The sequence below is a fragment of the Bufo gargarizans genome, chromosome 10 (genome assembly GCF_014858855.1).
Source record: "Bufo gargarizans isolate SCDJY-AF-19 chromosome 10, ASM1485885v1, whole genome shotgun sequence".
NCBI classification, from domain to species: Eukaryota; Metazoa; Chordata; class Amphibia; order Anura; family Bufonidae; genus Bufo; species Bufo gargarizans.
Window position 1 is genome coordinate 111,725,903 of NC_058089.1, and position 23,621 is coordinate 111,749,523.

At 48.9% G+C, this 23,621-nt stretch overlaps 1 protein-coding gene across 1 annotated transcript in view; it reads left to right on the forward strand.

The window, feature by feature from the left end:
* SPIRE2 (spire type actin nucleation factor 2) overlaps window positions 1–23,621 on the forward strand; it is a 45,449-nt gene that overhangs the window by 16,229 nt on the left and 5,599 nt on the right. Inside the window, 10 exon segments of the mRNA XM_044270177.1 lie at window positions 5,695–5,738; window positions 12,498–12,845; window positions 12,927–12,995; window positions 14,298–14,462; window positions 17,352–17,369; window positions 17,371–17,439; window positions 17,516–17,639; window positions 19,899–20,062; window positions 22,362–22,578; window positions 22,654–22,775. Coding sequence (XP_044126112.1) covers window positions 5,695–5,738; window positions 12,498–12,845; window positions 12,927–12,995; window positions 14,298–14,462; window positions 17,352–17,369; window positions 17,371–17,439; window positions 17,516–17,639; window positions 19,899–20,062; window positions 22,362–22,578; window positions 22,654–22,775 — 1,340 coding nt within the window.

Below are 23,621 nucleotides of genomic sequence, written 5' to 3' on the forward strand. Positions count from 1 at the left end.
TGGGGGCTAAGGAGCTTCAAGTTACTCCTCTGAAGACCATTGCTATGTCTGCAGAGATGTCACATTTTATTATGTTGCTAAAATATAAAAAAAGTTCAAGTTTTCCCCATAATTCTGCACTCAGTACCCCTTAATGGGAAGGTGAGAACAGAATGTTAGAAATCTTCACTAATTTATTGAGAAGGGAAAACTAAAATCTTGCACTGACCCTTTATTCAGGACTTAGTTGAAGACTCTTTGACAGCGATTCCAGCCTCTGGTCTTCTTAGGTATGATGCCACAAGGTGGACACCTGGATTTGGGGATTTTTGACATTCTTCTCTGCAGATCCTCTCAAGCCCTGTCAGGTTAGATGGGGACTGTTGGTGGACAGCCAGTTTCTGGTCTCTCCAGAAAGTTTTAGTTGGGTATCTCAAGGACATTCACAGTTGTTCCTAAGTCTCTCCTGTGTTGTCTTGGCTGTGTTCTTAGGGTCATTGTCTTGTTGGAAGGTGAACCTTCAGCCCTGTCTGAGGACCAGAGCACTCTGGATCAGGTCTTTATTAAGAATATCTCTGTACTTTGCTCCATTCCGTTTTCCCTCAACCCTGACCAGTCGTCCTGTCCCAGGCTCCCAGCTACTGAAAAACACCTCACACCATGATGTTGCCACCACCATGCTTCACTGTAGGGATGGTATTGGGCAGATTGCTGTGGAGCCTCACATCTATGTGCACCACTAGGTGAGTGGAGGAGGGAGATTTGTTTAGTTTAGGTGGTTCTGTATTGCACGTGGTTCAGTGACTACAGAAGTGCAAACAGTGAGTATCATAGTACCGCTATTACTCATGTCTCACAACAACACATCACCGCAGATTATCCCAATACTAATATTACTCATCCGTAAGTCGCGGTGCAGGTAAAAGACAGCTAATTATCATCGCATGCTCGCAATTCTTCCCTACACTGACAGCGGTATGCACACCACCGTGAGGGTTCAGCCGAGGTTAGGGGAGACGTCTGGCAGTTAGTTTATAGTATCCACTCCGGTTGACACCAGTATGGATGGGATCGCCTAAGCCATACCTCCTGTAAAGAGGGACAACAGCAGTCTCATTCCTATCCTTAAATCCCGCCCAGGGCCCCCCACCGTAATAGTGCCACGTTGTGTCCCACACAGAATAGTGGTGCTCCAACACAGTGAGAATGTCCTCTTAGTGCCCGCCACACAGTAAAAGTACCTCCAGACAGTAATTATCCCCCCCTACACAGAACAATACCCTTTTAATACCTCTGGCTAATGTATGATGCCCCCACATAGTATAATGCCCCATTAGTGCCCCTGGCATAGTATGATGTTGCCTTAGGGCTTCCCCATGCAGTATTATGTCCCCCCTAGTCCCCCAAACACAGTATGATCCCTCTTAGCGCCCCCATGCAATATGATGCCCCCTTAGTGCTTCCCCACTCAGTATTATGCCCCCTTAGTGCACCCTACACAGTATAATGCACCTAGTCCCATGGCCATGGATGATGTTGCCTTTAGTGGTTCAATGCCGTATATGCCCCGTAGTCCTCAAAACCACAGTATGATACCCCCTTAGCCCTCACACACAGTATGATAGCCCCCTTAGTCCCCCCACAGTATCATACCTCTCAGGGCTCTCGTACAATATGATGCCCCCTAAGTGCTTTCCCACTCAGTATTATGCCCCTTTAGTGCCCTCTACACAGTATGATGCCCCATTAAGGCCCCTGGCATGGTATCATGCCCCCTTAGTCTCCCACACAGTAGAATCCCTCTTAGTGCGCCCACAAGCAATATGATGCCCTCTTAGTGCTTCCTCTCTCGGTTTTGTGCCCCCTTATTGCCCCCTACACAGTATGATGCCCCATTAGTGCCCCTGGCATGGTATGATTGCAGTATTATGCCCCCTTAGTACCTCACACACAGTATGATCCCTCTTAGTGCCCCCCTGCTATACGATGCGCCCTTAGTGCCTCCCCATGCAGTATTATGCCCCATTACTGCCTTCGCCGTACCCGCGCCGAACGTAGCTCATCCCTCCGTGTAAGAATCTTCCAGGCAGTGCGGTCTGTGGCTCGCCGCGGACACGGTGACCTCACCCCATTGTGTCCGCATTGATGGTAGGGGGTCGCAGGGTGAATGGTGGAGCTGGGAACGGACACCCACCTACTTCACCATTGTATTCAGCTATAGTTGGCTCCTGAAGATGCAGATACAGGTAAAATCAGGACTATGGCCGCCTTCCTAGGACAGCAGGACAGTGCCTAGGAATCGGGGACTGTCCTGCAGGATCCGGGACTGTTGGAAGGCCAGTTATACTATGTTACTATAGTATTATAGAGTCAGATAGATGTGACCCTTGAGTATAGTCCTTTTCCACCTCTTGTACCATGTGTGGCGTCTAATCTGGATACGGTCCAGCGTGGACATTCACTTGGAAGATCTCAGGAGACTTTCATCATCCTGCATCTCAGGAGAGACCTGACGCCTGCGGTTGACCCTATGATAAACCTTCCTGGTCTCATGACTAGCAGTCCTGTTTATTCGCATTCACATCCGGATGTTTGTGTTCCTGTGGTTTTCGGAAGAAGATAATTAGCTGTGACATCACTAATTAGTGCGCCGCCACGTGAATGTCCCCTCCTCCTAAAGGACACAATCACTGTGGTGCCATATAGTGCCCCTTTAGTACAGGACCTCGAAGGGGCCCGTCGTCAGGAATTTCACCAAACGTAATGCCTGGTAGGGCCGCAGAGATGGTTTATAGTTCATTATGTGAATGAGCTGTTAATTGCACCAAAGGTGCACCCTAGCTCCGCCGCCATTCTGTTGCAGCCCCACCTTCCCATGGCCAATTGACACGGCCAGGCCTTTGTGTCCTCCTCCTGCATCATGCTGTAGGTAATCAGCACATGCGCAGTACAGCACATTCTTCAAAAGTACTGTGCTGCGCATGCGCCAATGACATATTGCACAGTGCAGCCGTGAAATTGCAGGATCGGGAGGAGCCATGGAAAGGAGGGGCTTCTACAAAATTGGGGCTCATGCACACGACCGTATGTATTTTGCAATCGTTACTTTTTGCGGATCCATTGTAGCAATGCCTGTCCTCATCCGCAAAACGGTCAAGAATAGGACATGTTCTATTTTTTTGCGGAACCGACTTGCGAACATATGGAAACGGAACGCGCACACGGGAGGGAGCCAGGTAAGTATATTCACTGTGAGGGGGGGGCGCAGTTTATACTGTCGGATAACCCCTTTAAGGGTACACGCACACCGCAGCGTAGTTTCTGCAGATTTTCCACCCCGACTTTCATGCAGATTTCGTTGCATTTCCACACCAAAATCTGCATGCGTTACTATTTGCATCGCAAAGCGCGAAATCTGCACTGAAAATCCTCGCAAACCATTTGTCACTCGCACCACGGCTCAATTACCGCGCGGAAAAGTTCCACACCCTGTAGATGAGATTTTGTAAATCTCGTCTGCTCAGCCGATACTGTATCACGCTGTGGATTTTCTGCGCATAATAAGCATCGCGTGCGCGTGGCCCGATAGCGAGATCCCGGAGTATTGTCGCTGAAGTGTCTTTAGCTGAGAGGGGGGTGATGTCCTGTGTGCTGGAGGCTTTCGCGCTGCTCTCCTGACGCTGAGCACACGCCGTTATGAGCGATGCTCTTGGAGCTCGGTCCTGTTTGTGCAGGAAGTTTGACTTTCACGTTTCGTATTTAAACAGATTTTGAAACAAACACGATGCAGCAGAGTGTTTGTGCTGAGTGTTGTCTCATGCAGAGTCCTCGGGGCCACAAACAAGTATTCAAGGCCTCCTTAACCCCTTGTAGGGGTATTCCAGGATCGGGTCCGTTTTCAAGCAAGACCCCTAGCACAGGGATGCCCAACCTGCGGCCCTCCAGCTGTTGCCTACAGATAAGGGCATGTTGGGAGTTGTAGTTTTGTAACAGCTGGAGGGCCGCATGTTGGACATCCCTGCTCTAGCATATGGTAACCAAGTACGGAATCATACTCCTTCCCGCCCCTTCAGTCCGGTGTCCTAGTTCTGTTCAGTGACCTTCCGGTCCCCGAGTTGTTTAGTCCGGCAGGGACACATTCACCGCTGCAGCCAATGACTGGCATCAGCAGGGTCGGTTCCCCAAGCAGCATGTGCCACTAGGGGGCACATCAGTACTAAGGCCAGTCATTGGCTGCAGCGGTGCACGTGACCCTGGAAGGTGCCGATCAGATCCAGGGCGCAGGATCGGGGCAGTGGGAAGCAGGTGACTCTCTCCTTCAGTACCACACATTAGGGGGACCCAATCCTGGAATATGCTTTTAAATACAGAGCCACTGAGACGTGCAGGGTGGTGGTAAAAAAAGGGCGCCCCCTTCCTCTGTCTAGCAGGCTAGATGCCCCACTCACTATTGATTGTGGCATCTAGGGGTTAAAGAGCCAGAATCAAGCTTATCTCCAATCCTGCCGGTAATAGCCCAGCTATTGGTCAATGCCAGGCTCCCGCTTTTAACATGTGGCTTAAAAGGGTGATCCAACCCCTAATTAATGCCTCCCCCCCCCCAAATACATTATACTTATCTGTTCCCGGGCACCCGCATCGCTCCGGATCTTTGCACGGCCGCTCAAGTCAAAAGATCTGGCGACAGGGTGGAGCAGCCAATAGCAGGCCGGATGTTTTGATCAGAGATTCAGCGGCGGCCTTGCAGGGATCCAGAACGACGAGGGGCCTGGGCATTTTTTTTTGGGGGGGGGGGGGGGGGGGGGGAGGAGCTGGTTTCATTATAGGGTTGTCCCATGAGAAGTATTCTACATTTTTCAAACCAGCACCTGGATCTAAATACTTTTATAATTGCATGTTTGTTATTTCTCTCTGTCCGCCTCGCTGAGGTGGTCGCGCATGCTCAGTTTAAATCTTCCACTGCCACCAGCCTTATCTACTGTTAGAAGCTGTAACAGTTAAAGGGGGAAAGCTGCAGCAAAAAGGACACGCTCCCTGAGCTGCCAGCAATCACTGGGGGAGATCTCTGGATCCATGTGAGGTACAGGGCTGGTTCTAGCTTTGTTAGAAAGAGGCCGTCATGTACTAGGTTATGTACGCATTTCATATTTTTATACTAATCATGGACCCCCCCTTTAATGCAATCTAATCCATGACGTGCAGTTACACCATGGCGCCCGTGGGAAGGATGTGTTCAAAGGCTCTTCAGCCACATAAGAGTATATGGGCGGCCCGGGTGGGATCAGCTATCCTATAGAGTGCGGAGTCCCTACAGGCCGTCACTATGGTGGTCAGCGGGGTGCAGGCTTCACGCTCTGCATTCGGCTTCTGTTGAGCTTTGTCTCCGGGAATCCGTTGTGTTGGACGCGGAATACAATGCAAACAAGTGAATTCAGAGAAGGCGTCGGAGCGTCCTGTTACCTTCTTTACAGCTCATTATCTGGGTACACACCCTGCTGGCACCGGCCCAAGGATTAACCATTTCATTGCATCAACGACATAAAAGAGCAGGCTTTAGCAGCTTCATCCTGACATTAGTCACTCTAAATTTTCACACCTTTTATTTTTTTTAAGCCCAAATTTTTCCTACACACCAGTGGTCCTATATCAAGTACACATCTCCGCTTGTGATGTAGAAGGTCATGTGAAATAATCTGAGCTCTTCTCTATCCCCAGGGACTACCGGGAATGCCCCCCTTTCATCACTCACGGAGACACAGGTAAGAACTGCGCCCGGATCAGGTAACATACACGGCCACGTGTGGCAATTGCGAGTCCTGTAGGTCTGTGTAGTAATATGTCCTCTCCGGGGTCACGGCTTCCTAATATGTCCTCTCCGGGGTCACGGCTTCCTAATATGTCCTCTCCGGGGTCACGGCTTCCTAATATGTCCTCTCCGGGGTCACGGCTTCCTAATATGTCCTCTCCGGGGTCACGGCTTCCTAATATGTCCTCTCCGGGGTCACGGCTTCCATTCACAATGAAAGCCTTGAGGCTGCGACGGATCCAGAGTTGTATGATGGACCCCCTCGTCTCAAAAAGGGGGTCCGACGTGCTTACTCTTGACTCATAATGGGGTCTGCATACCTAACAATGCAGTTTGTAATTTAGGGCCATGTAAGCCCCACGCTGGGAATCGGCAAACCAGTGTCAACACCCTCTTATGGGCAGGGCTTACACAGGCCACACCCATTTCCAGTCTGGGACATCACTAATTTGCTAGGACTGTGTCTGAGAATTAGAGAAAGTCCCTGCAAATTCAGGACTGTTGGCAACTAATAGCTCAAGAGTAGGTCGGTTTTCAGGTTCTGGTGGAATTCCGTCATAGATTCTGTTATCACGGAATATAACGGAATTCTCCGACGGCACGCACCACGGAAGCCTTTAAGAGGCATTCCGATTTGCATTCCGTCACAATAGAAGTCTATGAGCCGCATAACGGATCCGAACCTGAAAACCTCTGGTTCGCTCCTCCTAACTCAAGAGTCCCTTTAAAAGGGGTTGTCTCATCTCAGACATTGGTGGTATATTGCTAGGATATGCCACCACTGTCAGAGAGAAGCAGGTCCCGGGGTCGGACCCACTCCTATCTCCGGAACAGGCCCCCCTTCCCCCGCAAGCGCGGCCACCCTCCATTCACCTCTATGGGTGTTCCGATAACAGTCGACTACTCTCTCGGCTATTTCAGGCTCTCCCTTAGGCCTCATGCACACAAACGTATTTTCTTTCCGTGTCCAATCTATTTATTTTATTTTTTTGCGGACCGTATGCAGAACCATTCATTTTAATGTGTCCGCAAAAAAAAAAACGGAAGTTACTACGTGTGCATGTTCTATTGTCCGCATTACGGACAAGGATAGGACGACTGTTCTATTAGGGGCCAGCTGTTCCGTTGTGCAAAATATGCAATGCACACGGACGTCATCCGTTTTTGTTACGGTTGTGTGCATGAGCCCTTAGAGGTAATGGAGGGGTGGCCGTGCATGCACGGTGCGTTCTCCATTCACGCACTGAGTGCGCTCGCTCGGCCATTATCGGAACTCCCATAGAATTAAACGGAGAGCGCGCTATACTCACCTTTCCTTTGGGGGCCTGTTCACAGGTGGGAACGGCACCTGACGTTCTAACGATATGTCACCAATGTCTGAGATGACACCACCCCTTTAAGAGATTGTCCAAGATTAGAAATAAAAAACAAAAAAACATTGCTGCTAACTTTGAACAAACAGTGCCACACCTGTCCGCAGGTTGGGTGTGGTACTGCAGCGTATGCAAATACAGTCCTGATCAAAAGTTTAAGACCACTTGAAAAATGGCAAAAAAATCATATTTAGCATGGCTGGATCTTAACAAGGTTCCAAGTAGAGCTTCACCATGCAACAAGAAGAAATGGGAGTGAGACAAAACATTTTTTGAGCATTCAATTTAATGAAAACAATGAATAAACTGAAACAGGCTGTTTTTCAGCTGATCAAAAGTTTAGGACCACACCCCAAAAAAGAACTAAACCCCCCCAAAACAGAAATCCAACTTCCAAACATGAACTCAGTAATGAGTAGCTCCGCCGCTATTGTTTCGGCATGCTTGATGGAAGCGTTTCCATGAGGTGAGTGGGAACATTTCTCCAAGTGGTGAAGACGGCCGCACGAAGGCCATCTACTGTCTGGAACTGTTGTCCATTTTTGTAAACTTCCCTTGCCATCCATCCCGAAGGTTCTCAATTGGATTTAGATCAGGGGAACACGCAGGATGGGCCAAAAGAGTAATGTTATTCTCCTGGAAGAAGTCCCTTGTCCTGCGGGCATTGTGTACTGTAGCGTTGTCCTGTTGAAAAACCCAGTCGTTACCACACAGACGAGGGCCCTCAGTCATGAGGAATGCTCTCTGCAACATCTGGACATGGCCAGCGGCCGTTTGACGCCCCTGCACTTCCTGAAGCTTCATTGTTCCACTGAAGGAAAAAGCACCCCAGACCATTATGGCGCCCCCTCCACTGTGGCGCGTAGAAAACATCTCAGGTGGGAACTGCTGGTCATGCCAGTAACGTTGGAAACCATCAGGACCATCAAGGTTAAATTTTTTCTCATCAAAGAATAAAACTTTTTTCCACCTTTGAATGTCCCATGTTTGGGGCTCTCTTGCAAAGTCCAAACGAGCAGTTCTGTGGCCTTCAAGGAGACGAGGTCTTTGAAGACGTTTTTTGTTTTTGAAGCCCTTCAGTCTCAGATGCCGTCTGATGGTTATGGGGCTGCAGTCAGCACCAGTAAGGGCCTTAATTTGGGTCGAGGATCGTCCAGTGTCTTGACGGACAGCCAATTGGATCCTCCAGCTCAGTACTGATGAAATGCTTTTGGGTCTTCCACTTGACTTTTTTGTTCCATAACCCTCAGGATCATTTAAGAAATTCCAAATGACTGTCTTACTGCGTCCCACCTCAGCAGCGATGGCGCGCTGTGAGAGACCCTGCTTATGCAGTTCAACAACCCGACCACGTTCAAAAAGGGAGAGTTTCTTTGCCTTTGCCATCACAACGTGTGACTACCTGACATAGAATGACAATGAATCCACATCTTTGCACAGATTTGGCCTTTTAAAGGCATGTGATCCTAAACTATGGATCAGCTGAAAAACAGCCTGTTTCAGTTTATTCGTTGTTTTCATTAAATTGAATGCTGAAAAAATGTTTGGTCTCACTCCCATTTCTTCTTGTTGCATGGTGAAGCTCTACTTGGAACCTTGTTAAGATCCAGCCATGCTGAATAGGATTTTTTGCCATTTTTCAAGTGGTCTTAAACTTTTGCTCAGGACTGTCTTACCTGAAGCGGACGGGTGTGTTCGCTAAGTAAGCAACCATGTTTTTCTAATCCCTTTAAACACATCTTATAAATGGTGTATGGCCAAGTGCTGTGCTACAGAAGCTCCCGACCTCAGATTCCCCAAGCCTTACTCTGTTCTCGACCTGCCAGTGTCGGCAGTGTAATGGCACGCTTATTTGGTGTAATTAGCATTGCGTTCATAATGGGATAATTGCATGGTGGTGAGAATGTCCCATAATTCACAGCCGGCCATGCCCTAGTTACAGTACACGTGATATTCTTTTATAGATGGAGCCAAAGCTTCTCATACACCCTCAGTAGCACCTTCACACAGCCAACAAATATTCTTCCCAATCCGCCATACACATGCATGCTCATCTCGGCCAAGCGTGCATGTGTTCTCAGTGGCGAGCGTCTGCCAGACAACCCTGCTTGGCACCTGTGATAAGAAAAAGATCAGCCATGTTGAAATCCAACATGCCCGATCCTTCCTTCTTTTCCCTGCCATCGTCTCTGAACATGTTGGGAATAGTAGTGCTACTTCAGAGGCATTCATCATTTGCCTAGAGCAGGGGTCAGCAACCTTCGGCACTCCAGCTGCTGTGAAACTACAACTCCCAGCATGCTCCTTCAGAGAACAGCCAAGCAAGTTTGCCTGCTGGGAGGTTGCTGATCCCTGGTCTACAGCAAGGCAGCAGATTTGTCCCTATGACACTGACCTGTTACATGTGCGCTGGGCAGCTGAAGGCATCTGTGTTGGTCCAGTGTTCCTATGTGCCCGCATTGCTGAGAAAAAGAGCCTCTAGGACAGGCATCTCAAACTCCGGCCCTCCAGCTGTTGCAAAATTACAACTCCCATCATGCCCGGACAGCCTACAGGTATCAGCCTACAGCAGGGCATTGTGGGAGTTGTAGTTTTACAACAGCTGGAGGGCCGCAGTTTGAGATGCCTGCTCTAGGAGCAACGGGGGCGGTGCCGTTACACCTAGAGGCTGTGCTCTCTCTGCAACTGCCGCGCCCTCTTCACTTTGATTGACAGGAGCAGGCAGTATAAACTTGCAGAGGGCGCAGCAGGTACAGAGCGAGCAGAGCCTCTGGGTGTAACGGCAACGCCCCCGTTGCTCCTAGAAGCTCATTTGCATATATTAAACCATCATTTTCTCAGCAATGCGGGCACATATGAACATGGGACCAACACAGATGCCTTCAGCCGCCCAGCGCACATGTAACAGGTCAGCCGGTGTCATAGGGACAGATCTGCCGACAGGTGCCCTTTAAATATATAATAAAATGCAAAAATCCTAATGTTATTTTTGGAAATCAATCATCCAGAGCAATTTCTAGGATGTAGGCCGTGGTGGACCTGTAATGTAGGGCAGCTGTTAATGACTTTGCTCCAGTTGTGGCTGCTGCAATCAGTTTAGGAGAGGAGATGGTTTCCTGTAGATGTACAGGGACTCGTCTATAGGGTGCACCGAACTGCCCTGGGTCTATTCGGCGCCTGACCCCAGGTTATGCATTGGTCAGACATGGGTTTATCGGTTAGGCTCACAGACTGACAGTGTGGGTTCTCCGAGCCATAATCCATTTAGCACTGGTTAGACTTGGGTGTAGAGACTCAGGCCCTTTTACTGACAGCATTATGTCAGTGTTATCCAATACATTTCAGAACTGTAAGGCCCCTTTCACACGGGCGAGTTTTCCGTGCGGGTGCGATGCGTGCGGTGAACGCATTGCACCCGCACTGAATCCTGACCCATTCATTTCTATGGGGCTGTGCACACGAGCGGTGATTTTCACGCATCACTTGTGCGTTGCGTGAAAATCGCAGCATGCTCCTCTTTGTGCGTTTTTCACGTAATGCAGGCCCTATAGAAATGAATGGGGTTGCGTGAAAATCGCATGCATCCGCAAGCAAGTGCGGATGCGGTGCGATTTTCACGCATGGGTTCTAGGTGACAGTCTATTCACTGTATTATTTTCCCTTATAACATGGTTATAAGGGAAAATAATAGCATTCTGAATACAGAATGCTTAGTATAATAGTGCTGGAAGGGTTAAAAATAATAAAAAAGTTAACTCACCTTCTCCTCTTGTTCGCGTAGAGGCCGGTCTGTTCTTTAGCTGTGGGCTGAAGGACCTTTGATGACGTCAGATCACATGCTCCATCACCATGGTGATGGACCATGTGATTGGAGCATGTGATCTGACGTCACCTCAGGTCATTCAGCCCACAGCTAAAGAACAGAGTGGCATCTGCGCGAACAAGAGGAGAAGGTGAGTTAACTTTTTTTTATTATTTTTAACCCTTCCAGCGCTATTATACTAAGCATTCTGTATTCAGAATGCTATTATTTTCCCTTATAACCATGTTATAAGGGAAAATAATACAATCTTCAGAACATCAATCCCAAGCCCGAACTTCTGTGAAGAAGTTCGGGTCTGGGTACCAAACATGCGTGATTTTTCTCACGCGAGTGCAAAACGCATGACAATGTTTTGCACTCGCGCGGAAAAATCGCGCATTTTCCCGCAACGCACCCGCCTCTTATCCGGGCAAAAAACATGACGCCCGTGTGAAAGAGGCCTAAGGGTTACATATAGTGTTGAGCGAACTTGTGTTTTAAGTTCGGCGTCTAAAGTTCGGGTTCGGGTGATCGAAGTATCCCGTTATGGATTCCGCTACCACGGACCATAACGGAATTTAGAATCCATAACATGATACTTCGATAACCTGAACTCGAACTTTAGACGCCGAACTTAAAACACAAGTTCGCTCAACACTAGTTACATAGCATCAGCATCATAAATCAATATAATGCTACGCGACCCCGGCAATGCTGGAAGGTCAGGACGGGAGCTGCCGAATACTCACGCTGTAAGGCCTCACGCACACGACCGTTGTTCTGGTCCGCATCCGAGCTACAGTTTTTGCGGCTCGGGTGCAGACCTATTCACTTCAATGGTTGCTCCATTCTGTGGCCCCGCAAAAAAAACAAAAAACATGTCCTAGGTATTTCTATAATGGGCCGCCTGTTCCGTTACGCAAATTGCGGAAGGCAAACGGGCGGTTTCCATGTTTTGCGGGTCCGCAATTGGCGTACCGCAAAAAACAGAACGGTCATGTGCATGAGGCCTAAGTCCAGTGCGTTTTCACCAGTAACCCCTATGGATTTTTCTTAAGGACGATCCCCAGTTCGTGGTCTCCGATGCAGTCACAGATTGGCAGCATTAGCAGCATAGTCCAGGGGTTGTCATCACAAGGGCGGTCAAAATGTGACAGGAGAGTAGTCGGGAAGGGAGCCACAGGCGAGAATGTGCCAGATGTAAAATCCCAAGGGTGAAACACAAGGAACAAGGCCAAGGTCAGGACCAGAGACAGTATTTAGGTACAGGGTTAGGGCAGCAAACAGAATTTTTGGCTCAGATACAGAAAAGCTTAGACTGCGGCATAGAAGACGGACCAGTGACCACCGCTATTGAGCCTGTTGCATGGACAGACAGAAAGTCATTGGGGAGAAGGAGGGCAAAAGACCATGGAGAAGGGAAGATGTGGGCAGACAAAACTCAGCGGTAAGGGTCCAGGGGGTACGATATTGTGGAGTAAGACAAGAAATACAGATACTGATGATAACCACGCGTCCTGTCTCCTCCTTACCTCAGCAGATGGTGCAATGTCTGGGCTTTGCCATATACCGGGCACTGGACTGGGGGCTGGATGAGAGCGAGGAGAGAATGCTCAGTCCCGAATTGGAGCAGCTCATCGAACTCATGGCTGCCAGCGACTCCGAGGGCGTCCTGACAGACGAGGGCTATGAAGGGACAGAGGATGAAGATGAAGAAGGTCCTCCAAAAGTGGTGCGGAGTCTGTCAGCAGTCCTGCGCTTCTGTGCATCCCGTCTGCCCGAGCCCCAGGAGGCGCCAGTCCACTACCAGGCGGTATGCAGAGCCCTGTTTGCAGAGACTTTAGAACTTCAAGCTTTTCTCCAAAAAATATGGGAAGCCAAAGAGGTGAGAGCAGGGTCCGACATGGCCAGTGGCCGACAATGCGCCCCTCGCATCCCACATGACACATTGATTTTGGTTCCCTAGATGCTGATGAAGATGACGGTGGAGAAGGAAGAACCGGACGGACTTGTGAACCTGCAGAACACAGATTGGGTGAGAAGGAAGGACAAATATTAAAGGGGGGACCCCAGCAGCAGACCACAGTCTACCTCCGGTTTCCATAGGTGTTCTCCCATTAGCACCCAGGGCGCCCACAAGCCTTGCTTTTGTGCATATTTATATCCCAGAACAAACCTGGCAAGATGGTCGTGTATTATTATGCACATTTTGGGAGGCAGCAGTGGGTCGGCTTTGTGCGACCGTAGCCTGAAGCCCTATTCACACACCATTTGCAGCGCCAAAGTATACCCCGTATATCACTGTTTAAGCATATGTCGCCCATGGGATCCCAAGTAAAAGAATAAATAAATAATAATAATTATATATATATATATATATGGTATAGTATTATATTTTTTTTTAACTAGATGCGTCAGTATGAAATAACGCATTGAATCTCGTATAACCGACCCGACGTCCATTGTGGCATGGTGCCCATTGCATATGCATGAACAGACACTGCAAACGCAGCGTAAATTAGCAAGAAAATCTGCAGCAGATTTGCAGAATTTATGGTGAAACCTGCAAAAGATTTTTTTCTGTTCTTTGTGGCTGCATCTTTAGGGCGCATTCAGACGACCGCTTCGTGTTTTGCAGATCCGCAAAACACGGATGCCGCCCATCTGCTTACCGCAACTTGCGGATAGGGAACGGGCAGCCCGTTATAGATATGCCTATTGCGGACATCAATAGGACACGCTCTGTGGTTTTTTTTTGCGGGGCCACAGAACGGAACAAGGGATGCGGACAGCACGCGGTGTGCCGTCCGCATCTTTTGCGGCCCTGTTAAAATGAACGGATCCGCACCTGTTCCGCTACAATCGTGTGAATGAGCCCTTACAGTGAAGCATTTGAAGACACGCTTTTCCTACCTTTGATGGGACAGGTCATATGGATGAAATGGGAAGGGAGACGTCCCTGCTTCCTGGGCCAAACGGCTGTGTTCACATTATGCAGTTGTGATTTGGGGGGGGGGGGGGGGGGGCGCGCGCGCGCGCGCAGTATTCCAGCACTGTGTGAATACGGCATGAAAAGACCGGATCTGCTAGCATCCCACCCCATGTCCTCATAGTCAGAAGTGCAAGCTCCTGCACATGGGACCAGCTGGAGGCACTAATCCCTGAGATGTTCCGAGTGAGGCACCTGTGTTCCCCTTCTGTGAGTGCTGCAGCCGTGTGCATCGCCATGTTCTGCCGTCGCTGTGTGTTCGCCTGCCTGTTCTGTGTCGTGTGTGCGCCCGGCATGGCGGTGCGTGCTCTACTGTGTCTCTCACACCTGGTGTCTTGTGCTCTGCAGGCGCGTTTGTGGGTGCAGCTGATGAGAGATCTGCGACATGGGGTGCAGCTGAAGAAGGTGCGGGAGAAGACGTTTAACTCTTTGCCCACCGAGTACCAGCTCACTCCATTTGAGATGCTTATGGAGGACATCAGGGCACGAAATTACAAACTGCGCAAGGTCATGGTGAGTACTCCACGAGCTGCCCCGTCGTCTTATGTCAGCCAGCACTGTGTGAATTTGTTGCGGTATTTTGCTGGGATTTCCGCAAATCGTTGGCAAAATTGCAGATTTATTTTATTTATTTTTGCAAAATTATTGATCAAATTATTGAGGGTCATTTACAAAGACTGGCTTTTTGTTTCCTCCCTGCGCTGCCAGAGTATTCATCCAGTTTAGGCCTCATGCACACAAACGTTGTTTTGGTCCGCATCCGAGCCGCAATAGGGCCATAAAAGATGCGGACAGCGCACTGTCGCTCCGTAAAAAAAAATATAACCTGTCTAGTGTTGAGCGAACTTGTGTTTTTAAGTTCGGCGTCTAAAGTTCGAGTTCAGGTTATCGAAGTATCCCGTTATGGATTCTAAATTCCGTTATGTTCCGTGATAGCGGAATCCATAACGCGATTCTTCGATAACCCGAACTTTAGACGCCGAACTTAAAGCACAAGTTCGCTCAACACTATTTGTAAGTCTTCAGTTTTTTCCACGCACTGAAAAACGCATCAAAACTGATTGCACCAGCGAGGAAAAAACTGAAACCCTGAACGCACATCCGTACCGCTCGCGTGAAAGAGGCCATATGGCGAAGCACGCCTCTCTTGATACATTAGGTTCACCCCTGGCAGTCCCTGCTCCTGGAGCCCCTGACGGCAGTAGTGTTTACTCCTCTGTTATTCCTGTTTTCAGTAAACCGGAGCCGAAGTCTCCGCCTGCGTTGGAGAGGACGGCGTAAAGATGCCCGTGCGACAAAATTTTGTTGCATGAGTGTTTAAAAATTCTCAAAAAAAGGGGCTATTTTTACATGAAAAACTGGCATAAAATGTTTGTTAATGATCCCCACTTATGTGTGGTCCCTTCTACACAGTTATAATGGCGCACATTGGTATATGCATGGGGCACAATGGGGCACATTTATCAAGCTCGCTTGTTTTTAGGTATAAATTTGACCGCCGTATTTGATTCGTCTGTCTCCCTTTTGCCGAGAATTTATTAAAAGTCGCACTGCACTTCTTGAATTAGACTACACATGTTATTATTAGGGCTCATGCACACAAACGTATTTTTGGTCCGCATCCGATCCGCATTTTTTGCTGGTCGGATGCAGAACCATTCACTTAAAATGGAGTTGCAAAAGATGCGGACAGCACACTGTGTGTTGTCCGCATCCGTATGTCCGTTCCGCAACCCTGCAAAAATTAGAACATGTCCTATTCTTGTCCGTTTTGCACACAAGGATAGGACGGTTCTATAGAGGGCAGGACGTTCTATTTCGCAAAATGCAGAACACACATAGCCGGTATCCATATTTTTTGCGGGATTTGCAATTTGTGGAGCGCAAAAATGGTTTTGGCTGTGCACGTGAACACCCTTAGTCTGACCTGGTGGTTATTTTTCAGTTAGGGCTCATGCACACGAAGGTAAGAGCTCCTCGCCCGTGCTGCTGCGGACCGCAAATAGCGATACGGGCACGGAGACTTTACGTTCGTGTGCATTAGCCCTTAATAGTCGCATCTGTGCGGAGAAGAGTCGCTTGTCTCCCTGAAAGTGCGACTTTTAATGCAAAATAAAGTCGCACTTTACCACTCCTAGACTGGAGTAAAAATTTGACTGTTTTTGCTCCTAATTCATGCGTGAAAAAAAAAGTGCACCTACAGAAATCGAAAAAAAGGCGCAAAAAAAGTTTCAAACTTCAAAATAGTCGAACAAGGCGCACTTTCAGTAGTAAATGCGAGTAATAAAAGCAGACTGTCTAAAATAGTGTTTTTTTCGATTAAAAACAGACACAAACGCTATAGTAAATGTGCGCCAATGTGTATGGGCTATGATGGATTACATTATAAATGCTGTCATCCAGCTTTTTCAGTCCCCCAACACTCTAAACCAGTCATGCTCAACCTGCGGCCCTCCAGCTATTGCAAAACTACAACTCCCAGCATGCCTGAACAGCCTACAGCAGGGCATTGTGGGAGTTGTAGTTTTACAACAGCTGGAGGGCCGCAGGTTGTGCATGCCTGCTCTGAACGATCCCTGCGGGTACGACCACACGGCATGGTCGTGACGCAGACGCACAGGCTGCAGCAGGCCCTAACTAAACTAACGAGGACCTCGCTGTTCAGTCGGTCTGCATTGGTAATGGCCGCGCAGTATTGGTATTGTGGATGCCAAGCAGCCGTTAACAAGGCAGACTTTCTAAACAGTGTGTTCCCCGTCAGTTTAATTAAGGCCCGCATCGAGATTGCGCAGCGTGTTCGCCTCCTAATTGTTAGAGCGCTCCCTTGACACTAAACAGATCAGAAAGTGATCAGCTGTAATCTGTGGGGAAAGCAGGCGTTCAATCTTCCTACAGCGCCCCCGCAGGGCAAATAAAGCATTACCCATATTATCGGGTTTTCTTTGTGAAACGCTCTTGGTAACCGCTCTGAGGATTCCCCACAGAGGACCCCCACATATTAATTCAGAATTTTGATAATGGGATGTATCACGATGGGTTTAAACTGGACAACCCCTCAAAACTCAGGCCACAAAGCAACATTTGAAATCACAGGATTACCAAAATACAGCCTTGCATCTATCACAGACGATCTGACTGTATAGCCCTAAATTAAAGGGGTTAGAAAAAAAATATGGCTGCTTTTTAAAAAAAAAATAATAGCCCCACCCCTGTCCGCAGGTTGTCAGCGGTATTGCATCTCTGCCCCATTTATTTTGCTGCAGTGGAGCAGAGCTGCAATACCATACGCAACCCATGGACGGGGGGGGGTGCTGTTTTTGGAAGAAAACAGCCATGTTTTTCAATTCTGGACAACCCTTATAAGGCTTATATATTGTAACGAAGGAATCTACTGTTCCGCAGGTCGGGGGAGACATTCCTTCCTAAGGTGAAGAAAGACGCACACGAATTAATCCTGGACTTCATCAGATCTCGTCCTCCTCTGAAGCCGGTAAAGCAGACGCTCGTATGTGATCCCTGGAGCGGAGGAGGACGTTCCAATAACTGAGCGCTTCTATTCACTGCAGGCTTCCCAGCGGACTCTTCCCCCGTTGCCCCTCAGACAGAGAAGTCTCCACGAGAAGATTCTGGAGGAGATTAGGCAGGAACCGAAACTGCGTCCTGTGCAGACGGAGAGACGAGGACAGAAAGGTGCGGTACTGAAGGGTCCCGTACGCTCATGACGGGGTCCTCTATACTTGGTAAATCATAATTACCTCCCATAATGCACTGGGCTCAGATGGCGTTGGCTCAAGGTTTGTCATCTGTAGAAGGGGAAAAAATATTTTAAAAAACTGCTAAAACGTTAAGTTATTCAGAACTATACCGTGACCAAACACACGGGGCCCTCATCACCCTCACAAAGTGCCCAAATAACACTGCCATCAAGCACTTACAAAGGGTTGTGCCGCAAAAACTATTCTACTGTAATTCCTGCACCGTTCACCTGATTTGGATGTAAATACCCTCATGTCCATTCCTTGAGGTGGTCGCACGCGCTCAGTTTAAGTTTTCAACTGTCACCAGTCCTGTCTTCTGTAAGACAACTGTCACAGGGAAAGAGCTACAGCTTCAGGCCTCTTTCACACGAACGTGTGTGCTCTGTGGCCGTATTGCAGACCGCATTTGCAGATCCGCAGTACACGGGCGCCGTTACGTGGGCGTTCCGCATCATGGATGCGGACCCATTCACTTCAATGGGTCCGCAAATCCGGAGATGCGTAATGGTGCGGAACGGAAACCCATGGAAGCACTACAGAGTGCTTCTGTGGGGTTTCGTCCCGTACTTCCGTTCCGCAAAAAGATAGAACATGTCCTATCTTTTTGCGGAACAGGCGGATCGCAGACCCATTAAAGTGAATGGGCCCGTGATCCCCTGCGGCTGCCCCGCGGTTGGTGTTCGTGCATTGTGTCCTGCAATTTGCGGGCCGCAGCATGACCACGGGGTGCACACGTTTGTGTGCAGGAGGCCTAGAGGACACACCCTTTAAGAAAGGATACGGCCCCTGAGCTGTCAGCTTGATATAAATCCAGCAGAGCAATGAATGTGGAGATCTCTGGATCCATGTGAGGTGCAGGACTGGGTCTACATTGGTTAGACAGAGGCCGTCATGTCCTATATGATGTCTGATTCTCATATTTACATCTATCATGGGAGAACCCCTTTCAGTAACAATGACAGACAATGCGCAATTCATACGTATTGCTCAAATAATACTCCCATACAGTGCTAAGATACATATATTAGAATGCCTAGATAATGGTGCACATCGTGCTAAAATAATACCCCCTCATAGTGCCCAAATAAGTGCCCCGAAGCCCTTAAATAACAATGACAATGCTCAAATAATAGCACCACAATAATTCTCCTATATGATTCTCTTAAATAATACCCCCACATACAGTGCCACGAGGCATAAAAAATGCATAATGCCCAAATAATAGTGCCACATATTGCTTAAAGGGTCTGTCTCATCTGAGTCAATGGGGACATATAGCTAGGATCTGCCCCCATTGTTTGATAGTGGTGGGACCCGCACCTATCTTCTAAATGGAGCCCCGAAAGTGGAGGATGGCCCACTGCTCATGCGCAGACGCGCTCCATTCATTTCTATGGGACTGGCTCGGCTAGTTCCGTCAGGCCCATAGAAGTGAATGGGAGCGGTGGCCGGTCATGTGCGGTGCGCTCCCATTCACCTCCACGGGGAGAGTGCTTGGTGATGGGCGGACAGGGGTCCTCCGGCCACCAGGTGCGGATCCCAGCGGTGGGACCTATCCTAGCGATATGCCCCCATTGTCTCAGATGAGAAAACCCCTTTAAATAATACAGAGAATTAGGAAATGAGTGCCACAAAGTTCTCAAATAAGAATGACAGAAACTGCTCAAATAATACTGCGGTACAGTGCCCAGATAACAGTGCCACAAAGCACTTAAATGACAATGACACACAGCGCCCTAATAACAGTGCCAAATAATACCCCCACACAACGCCCATACAACAATTAAATAAAAGTGACACACCAAATAACCACACAGCGAGCACGCACATGACAGTGCCATAAAGTTCTTATATAACCGTGACAGAGAACGCTCAAATAACATTCCCCAAATAATACTGCCATACAGTGCTCAAATAAGTGTCGTAAGGCACACATGTGGCGGTGACACATATAATACCTCCTTGCGGTGCTCAAATAGGTGTCATAAAGGCACTTCAATTACGATGATATAATGCTCACAAAAGTGCCACAGAGAGCTCGCAGCACCCAAGTAATGCCACCACACAGTGCATGACAATGTGACGCAGCGTACAGTCAGCCCCTGGGGAGCGGTAGACTCTACGGTATATGACGTCGTCTGACCAGCGGCCCCTGTATTTCCTCCTGACTTTCTGTGATGCCCTCTCTTAGGCTTCGGCTCGCTCCCTTGTATTGTGGATGCCTATTCTACCGATATGAAGTCAACATCTTGTATTAACCTCTCCGTTCCGGAAACTGCGGCACCGCGGGCGCGTCCCCGTATCCTGCTCAAGGCCCCCACGCTGGCAGAGATGGAAGAGATGAATCTGTCTGAGGTACGAGCAAATGAATTTTAGAGTAAAGACATAAGCGCGCCATTCTTTAGACTGGAAAATGGGGCGACCTGTACAACGGGCTGAAATATGAAGAGTCCATGTGGCCTCCTGACTCTTCCCTGGCAGCTGATGTCGGCGGAAATAAAGATCGGGCATGCTGGATTTCAAGTGCCTGATCCTTTTGTTCTCAGGAGATCAGCTCGTGTCTGGCGTCGGTTTTCTTCCCTTAACCCATTCAATACATATACCTGCCTACCTGAGGCCCAGCTTTAGGCACGTGGCTGCTGACAGTCTTAACGTGGACAGCGTTAACCGTTTCCAGTGACATCCAGCAGAATTGTGAATGCAGCTCTGAAGTATAACACAGGCTGTGACTCTAGATCAGTACAGGATAAGGAATGCCACGTGTTTATGAAATGAGTCCACTTTTTTACGTAGATATAATGGTTGTTCAGGTTGGTAGCTAGGACAGCCATAAAGGTCAATGTCGGGCAGAAGCCGTTTTACAGCAGTAGATGCGCCAAATGTTGACGCAGTTTACTTAAACTCTAGGAGCGCTGACGTGTGCGCCACGGTGTTTTATTCTTGCGCGGTTTTACCGTCATTGCCACAGTTTTGAGATGCGGTAATTGCCCATGTGTTTTTGTTGCATTTTTTTTTCTGTATTATTTACCTGTAAAAACCCGCTTGTGGTGACAACACGTGCGTTTTTAATAGCGGGGTAAAATCACGATGGTCCTGGATGTATTTCTGGAGTGTAATAATATTTATTTTATTTATTATACTCCCTTATATAGCGGTGATATATTCTGCAGCGCTTTACAGACATTAACTGCACGCGCTGTCCCCAATGGGGCTCACAATCTAAGGCCTCCTGCACACCCTGTGCAAACTGCGGGCCGCAATGCACGAACACCCGCGGCGGATCGCGGAACCATTCACTTTAATGGGTCCGCGATCTGTCCGTTCCGCAAAAAAAAGAGAGAGAACATTTTCTATCTTTTTGCAGAACGGAAGTACTTCCGTAGGGTTCCGTTCCGCACCATTCCGCATCTCCGGATTTGCAGACCCATTGAAGAGAATGGGTCCGCATCCGTGATGCGGAATGCACACGGAACAGCGCCCGTGTATTGCGGATCCGCAAATGTGGTCTGCAATACGGCAACGGGCAGCACACGTTCGTGTGCAGGAGGCCTAAGTTCCCTATTAAAGTGTAGGAGGAAACCGGAGAACCCGGAGGAAAGCCGCGCAGACACGGGGAGAACATACAAACGCCATGCAGATGTTGTCCCAGGTCGGATTCAAGCCCAGGACCCCAGCTTATAGGTTATAGAAGGCATGCTCAACCTGCGGCCCTCCAGCTGTTGCAAAACTACAACTTCCAGCATTCCCAGACAGTCTACAGCTATCAGCCTGCAGCAGGGGATGGTGGGAGTTGTAGTTTTACAACAGCTGGAGGGCCGCAGGTTGAGCATCCCTGGGTTATAGCTATTAGATTTCTGGAGAGGTCATTGATCCAGGGAGTTATTCTGACTGATTGGATTCAGGAAATAACTTTTTTTTTTCCTCCTAAAATGAGGAAAATTGGCTTCTACTTCATTTTTTTGCCTTTTTCTGAATTAACTTGCAGGATAACAGGCTGAACAGATGTCTTTTTTCAGCCTTAGGGCTCAATCACACAGCCGTGCTCCGGCCCACACAGGCATCGGCCTTTTGAGTCAGGGAGTCCACGATTGGCAATTTATGGCAAAAGATGGGACATGTCTTGTCTTATCTTTTGCAGTGTGGAGGCACGGACCCGAAAACCCATGGAAGCACTTCGTAGTGCCTCCATTCCGCACCGCGCCGTATCTTGTGGATTGCGGACCCATTCAAGTCCAATGGTGTGATACCAGATTTACATTGCTGGTGCCCGGATATTGCGGACCCGCGGATTGCAGTCTGCAGTATGGGCATGGGCAACCTACAGTCGTGTGAATGAGCCCTTATAAACTATGTTACCATGAAGTAATATAGGGGGAGGTGGGATTTAGAAAAGTAGGGATATAGCCCAGAAATATAAAGCTACATTTACCGTAAAACAATCGTTCCGAAAAACACAGATGCCGGCCATGTGCGTTTCACATTTTACGGACCCCATATGGCCAGCGCTATATAGAAAATGCCTATTTTTGTCCGCGATTGCATTGAAATGAATCGGTCTGCACCCGTTCCAGCAAAATTGCGGAACAGATGCGGATCCATTCATACGGTCGTGGGAATGCACCCTAATACTCAGGACGATGCACTTCTTACTCAGGACGATGACTCCCCCGGTTCTGAACTGCGGCGGGTGACGAGTGCTCCATTGCCTCTGAAACGCGACCGCTCGTTCTCCGAGCAGGACCTGGCACAGTTACAGACGGAGATGGGACACAGGCCGCTGAGAGAAGCGGCTGAAGAACTACAAAGACCAGAGCCCCGGGCTCGATCTGGCAGCATGAACACCCCGCACAGACCTCTGCATCGGACTCTGAGTAAGTGATTGCCGTCCCCTCCCTATAGATTGTCGCACGCTGTACAGTCGCCATAATGTCAGCCTTCCCTTACAGTGGGTTACTCGGCCTATGCCAGCTCTGGATCCCCTTCACCCAGCCGCAGCTCCCTCAGCTCAGTGCAAGAGAGGACAGAACCAGAGTCCACCTCCGACAGCAGCTCTCGACACCAATGGCTGGTAAGTGTCCTCTGCAGCCGTCCTTAAAGAGGACCGCTCACGGTTTTCTCGCCAGTACATAAAGGTGTCACCAGGAAACTGCTTGCCAAACCAGGTACAACGGGGGTCATTTATCAAGACTGGCGATTTACGATGCTCTTTGATTCCCCCTGTGCTGCTGGAGGAAGCGCCTAATTTATGGCGAGGTGCAGGCCTCATAAATCGGACACATCCTCCGCGGGTCCGGGCCCCTGGAGTGAAATCTGCTGCAGCCCCTGACTGGACTAGATTTCCAATATCACTGACCCCCGGGAAGGGGCGTAAATGTTAATTAATTTATTGGGGCCGATGCCACTTCCCAGAAGTTTCACGGGCGTTTAAAAAGTTGCAAAATGGGGTCTCGCAACTTTTAGCAAATGACCCCCTTATGCTTTGCAGGGCTGGCTCAGCTGAATGTAATGATTCATTTCACTTAGTAATTTGTTGCTCCATTCTGGAAAAAAATAAGTGTTTTAATCTATATGCAAATTAGCCTTTAAGTGCACTGAGGGCGGATCCAAGCCTCTCTGTGCACCATTGCTCCTCCTACTTCCTCTGCCAGCCCCGTCCTTTCCTTTTGCCCTGTCAGTCAAGGAGAGGGAGGGGCTGGCAAAGGAAGCAAAAGGAGCAAGGGTGCACAGAGTGGCTTAGGCCCGCCCTCAGTGCACTTAAAGGCTCATTTGCATGTGGACTACAAGCACTTTTTCTTCCAGAATGAAGCATCAGCATCGCTAAGGGAAAGGTATCGTGCCTGGTATAACAGTGAGTTTTCTGGTGGTGGCTTCTTCGGGCGGCCATATGAATGACGGTTGCATTACACCCGTGTGG